Source organism: Siphateles boraxobius, unplaced genomic scaffold (genome assembly GCF_051911475.1).
Source record: "Siphateles boraxobius isolate OS27281-9 unplaced genomic scaffold, OSU_SipBor_1 60, whole genome shotgun sequence".
Lineage (NCBI taxonomy): Eukaryota > Metazoa > Chordata > Actinopteri > Cypriniformes > Leuciscidae > Siphateles > Siphateles boraxobius.
The window spans coordinates 733452-738124 of NW_027509187.1; the positions used below are offsets into that span (position 1 = coordinate 733452).

The following is a 4673-nucleotide window of genomic DNA, read 5'->3' on the forward strand; positions in this document are numbered from 1 at the left end:
TGTTTTGTTTATATATATATATATATATAGCCTACTGTGTGTGTGTGTGTGTGTGTGTGTGTGTGTGTGTGTGTGTGTGTGTGTGTGTGTGTGTGTGTGTGTGTGTGTGTGTGTGTGTGTGTGTGTGTGTGTGTGTGTGTGTTTTCTGGCTTAGGTGAAGCCCATCGTGTCTCAGTTTCTGAAGCAAAAGAAGCTGCCGTATCAGGAGGACGGTTACGTGTCCCGTCTGCGTCTCTTCTTCCACAAGTATCAGGAGCTGATGGTGTTCGCTCCACCCATCACGGACCTCGTGGGAGTGCAGTGACCGAGGGAGACGAGGAAGAGGAGGATCAAAGAGAACATGGACACTGACATGACGGACAAGCGTCATGCGTTTCCAAATGCTTCCAAATCATATACACATTTAACTGGTGCATGAGGGCATTACAACTGAAGTCAACGTTTCACAACCCATTTTACCTCCATAATGTGGCATATTTATGAGTTAAACAGGGTATTCAAGAAGAAAAGAAAATGTAGGATGAGACTTGAATGCAGAAATGGAAAGTAAGTTTAGATATGCATCAAAACTTACACTAAAACTTAACAACAAAAAAATTATGCAGACAAACACGTGTAGGTTTAGAATAATGTGCACTGATGAATCATGAAAAGATCAGGAATGTGCAATAAGGAAGAAAAATTAGATCAGTTTTGATTCCATGTTGATGTCACTCGCAGCATCGTTTAAAAAAGATGCTTTTATATAAACGTATTAAGAAAGCAGGACTTCCCTTAAGACAACGCTTAGCTTAATGACATTATTGAATGTTAAGATCATTGCCTTATGTACTGACATCAGATCAGTGATAATACTGCACTGCAGCTCTTAGCACACACAACCTTTGACCCCCAACAGCTCTCAGCACACACGACCTCTGACCCCCAACAGCTCTCAGCACACACGGCCTTTGACTCCCAACAGCTCTCAGCACACACGACCTTTGACCCCCAACAGCTCTCAGCACACACGACCTCTGACCCCCAACAGTTTTCAGCACACACAACCTTTGACCCCCAACAGCTCTCAGCACACATGACCTCTGATCCCCCAACAGCTCTCAGCACACACGACCTCTGACCCCCAACAGCTCTCAGCAAACACGACCTCTGACCCCCAACAGCTCTCAGCACACATGACCTCTGACCCCACAACAGCTCTCAGCGCACACGACCTCTGACCCCCAACAGCTCTCAGTACACATGACCTCTGACCCCTCAACAGCTCTCAGCACACACGACCTCTGACCCCCAACAGCTCTCAGCACACACGACCTCTGACCCCAACAGCTCTCAGCACACACGACCTCTGACCCCCAACAGCTCTCAGCACACACGACCTCTGACCCCCAACAGCTCTCAGCAAACATGACCTCTGACCCCCAACAGCTCTCAGCACACATGACCTCTGATCCCCAACAGCTCTCAGCAAACACAACCTCTGACCCCCAACAGCTCTCAGCACACACGACCTCTGACCCCCAACAGCTCTCAGCAAACACGACCTCTGTCCCCAACAGCTCTCAGCGCACATGACCTCTGACACCCAACAGCTCTCACCACACACGACCTCTGACCCCATCAGCTCTCAGCACACATGACCTCTGATCCCCAACAGCTCTCAGCACACACGACCTCTGACCCCCAACAGCTCTCATCACACACGACCTCTGACCCCCATCAGCTCTCAGCACACATGACCTCTGATCCCCAACAGCTCTCAGCACACACACAACCTCTGACCCCCCAACAGCTCTCGGCACACACGACCTCTGACCCCCAACAGCTCTCAGCGCACACAACCTCTGACCCCCAACAGCTCTCAGCACACATACAACTTCTGACCCCCCAACAGCTCTCAGCACACATGACCTCTGACCCCCAACAGCCCGAGCACACACACAACTTCTGACCCCCCAACAGCTCTCAGCACACACGACCTCTGACCCCCCAACAGCTCTCGGCACACACGACCTCTGACCCCCAACAGCTCTCAGCGCACACAACCTCTGACCCCCAACAGCTCTCAGCACACATACAACTTCTGACCCCCCAACAGCTCTCAGCACACACGACCTCTGACCCCCAACAGCTCTCAGCGCACACAACCTCTGACCCCCAACAGCTCTCAGCACACACACAACCTCTGACCCCCCAACAGCTCTCAGCACACACGACCTCTGATCCCCAACAGCTCTGAGCACACACACAACTTCTGACCCCCCAACAGCTCTCAGCACACATGACCTCTGACCCCCAACAGCTCTCAGCACACACGACCTCTGACCCCCAACAGCTCTCAGCACACACACAACCTCTGACCCCCCAACAGCTCTCAGCACACACGACCTCTGACCCCAACAGCTCTCAGCGCACATGACCTCTGACCCACAACAGCTCTCAGCACACACAACCTCTGACCCCCAACAGCTCTCAGCACACACGACCTCTGACCCCAACAGCTCTCAGCACACACAACCTCTGACCCCCAACAGCTCTCAGCACACACAACATCTAACCCCCAACAGCTCTCAGCACACACGACCTCTGACCCCAACAGCTCTCAGCACACACGACCTCTGACCCCCAACAGCTCTCAGCACACACGACCTCTGACCCCCAACAGCTCTCAGCAAACACAACCTCTGACCCCCAACAGCTCTCAGCACACACAACCTCTGACCCCCGACAGCTCTCAGCACACATGACCTCTGATCCCCAACAGATCTCAGCACACATGACCTCTGACCCCCAACAGCTCTCAGCACACATGACCTCTGATCCCCAACAGCTCTCAGCAAACACGACCTCTGACCCCCAACAGCTCTCAGCACACACGACCTCTGACCCCCCAACAGCTCTCAGCACACACGACCTCTGACCCCCAACAGCTCTCAGCACACACGACCTCTGACCCCCAACAGCTCTCAGCACACACACAACCCCTGACCCCCCAACAGCTCTCAGCACACACGACCTCTGACCCCCAACAGCTCTCAGCAAACACAACCTCTGACCCCCAACAGCTCTCAGCGCACACGACCTCTGACCCCCAACAGCTCTCAGCGCACACGACCTCTAACCCCCAACAGCTCTCAGCGCACACGACCTCTGACCCCAAACAGCTCTCAGCACACACGACCTCTGACCCCCAACAGCTCTCAGCGCACACAACCTCTGACCCCCAACAGCTCTCAGCGCACACGAACTCTGACCCCCTACAGCTCTCAGCACACACGACCTCTGACCCCCAACAGCTCTCAGCACACATGACCTCTGATCCCCAACAGCTCTCAGCACACACGACCTCTGACCCCCCAACAGCTCTCAGCACACACGACCTCTGACCCCCAACAGCTCTCAGCGCACACAACCTCTGACCCCCCAACAGCTCTCAGCACACACGACCTCTGACCCCCCAACAGCTCTCAGCACACACACAACCTCTGACCCCCCAACAGCTCTCAGCACACACACAACCTCTGACCCCCCAACAGCTCTCAGCGCACACGACCTCTGACCCCCAGCAGCTCTCAGTACACACGACCTCTGACCCCCAACAGCTCTCAGCACACACGACCTTTGACCCCAACAGCTCTTAGGTTCAACATACAGCTCTATTAACACTTAAATGATGGATAAATCTTTACCTAATCTATACAGGACACAAAAATAAGATGCAACTCTGTTTGTCAAGCACAGAGGAGACAATTGATTCTAATAGAGTTTGCAATGTATTATGCATTATATATTAAATGTGATGCTGCTTTTAAAAATTTGGGCAAATCAAGGTATATTTTGCTAACAACAATCCTATAATCTGAGTACAATATTAACAAAGCCCACAGTAGAGTTGATTACATGTAGCTGTATTGAATATGTGGCATTAATACAATCTAAACACAATCATATTCACAGTATTACAGTAGTAATTATGCACTGATTGTTTTTTTTTTGGGGGGGGGGGGTGTTTATGATTGAGTCATTTTAACCAAAATCATTCACTTTCGACGTGCTTTCAGTGAATGCATATGAATGTAAGTGTGTATGCTGATACTGAGATGTGTGTGAGAGAATGTTAAAATGGACATTTAAGATATACTGCACTGATTTTACTGACCAAATAAATGAAGTAAACATTCGTCTGTTTTCGTGTGTTGGAATGAAGCACACAACTCATACTGATGACTTTCAAGTTGCTTTTATGGTGTGCCATTGTCTGTCCCCTTTTAACATGCATTGTATACACATAGAACAAAGGTTTCCTGATATAGAAAGTCAGATGGGATTAGAAGACCATCAGGGTGAGTACAAAATAATAATATAAATAAATATGGTAGATTTGTATTTATATATATATATATATTTAAAAAAATTGAACTATTTTAATTACATTTGAAATTTTTATTAGATATATTACAATAATGATCTAAAATAGATCTTATCAAATTTTATTTAAAAAAACACTTTTTATTTATTTATTGGAGCTTGTATCTTACATCACTATATAAACTGCTAGTGTGTGGTAAATCAATTTAAATGTCTTTTTTCACAGAAGAGATCCAGGTTTGGGTCATGTTGCAGTTCCCTCTGTCCAGCAGGAGGCAGCGCTGACCTTTACCTCAAATCAGTCA

General features: G+C 49.1%; 1 protein-coding gene across 1 annotated transcript in view; it reads left to right on the plus strand.

Moving 5' to 3' along the window:
* Positions 1 to 4180, plus strand: part of LOC143718267 (uncharacterized) — a 34389-nt gene extending 30209 nt beyond the window's left edge. The window contains exons 6-9 of the mRNA XM_077209292.1: positions 883 to 1080; positions 2421 to 2486; positions 2519 to 2715; positions 3587 to 4180. Coding sequence (XP_077065407.1) covers positions 883 to 1080; positions 2421 to 2486; positions 2519 to 2715; positions 3587 to 3663 — 538 coding nt within the window. The 3' untranslated portion in view covers positions 3664 to 4180. The remainder of the gene's footprint in view (positions 1 to 882; positions 1081 to 2420; positions 2487 to 2518; positions 2716 to 3586) is intronic.
* The last annotated feature ends 493 nt before the right edge of the window (positions 4181 to 4673 follow it).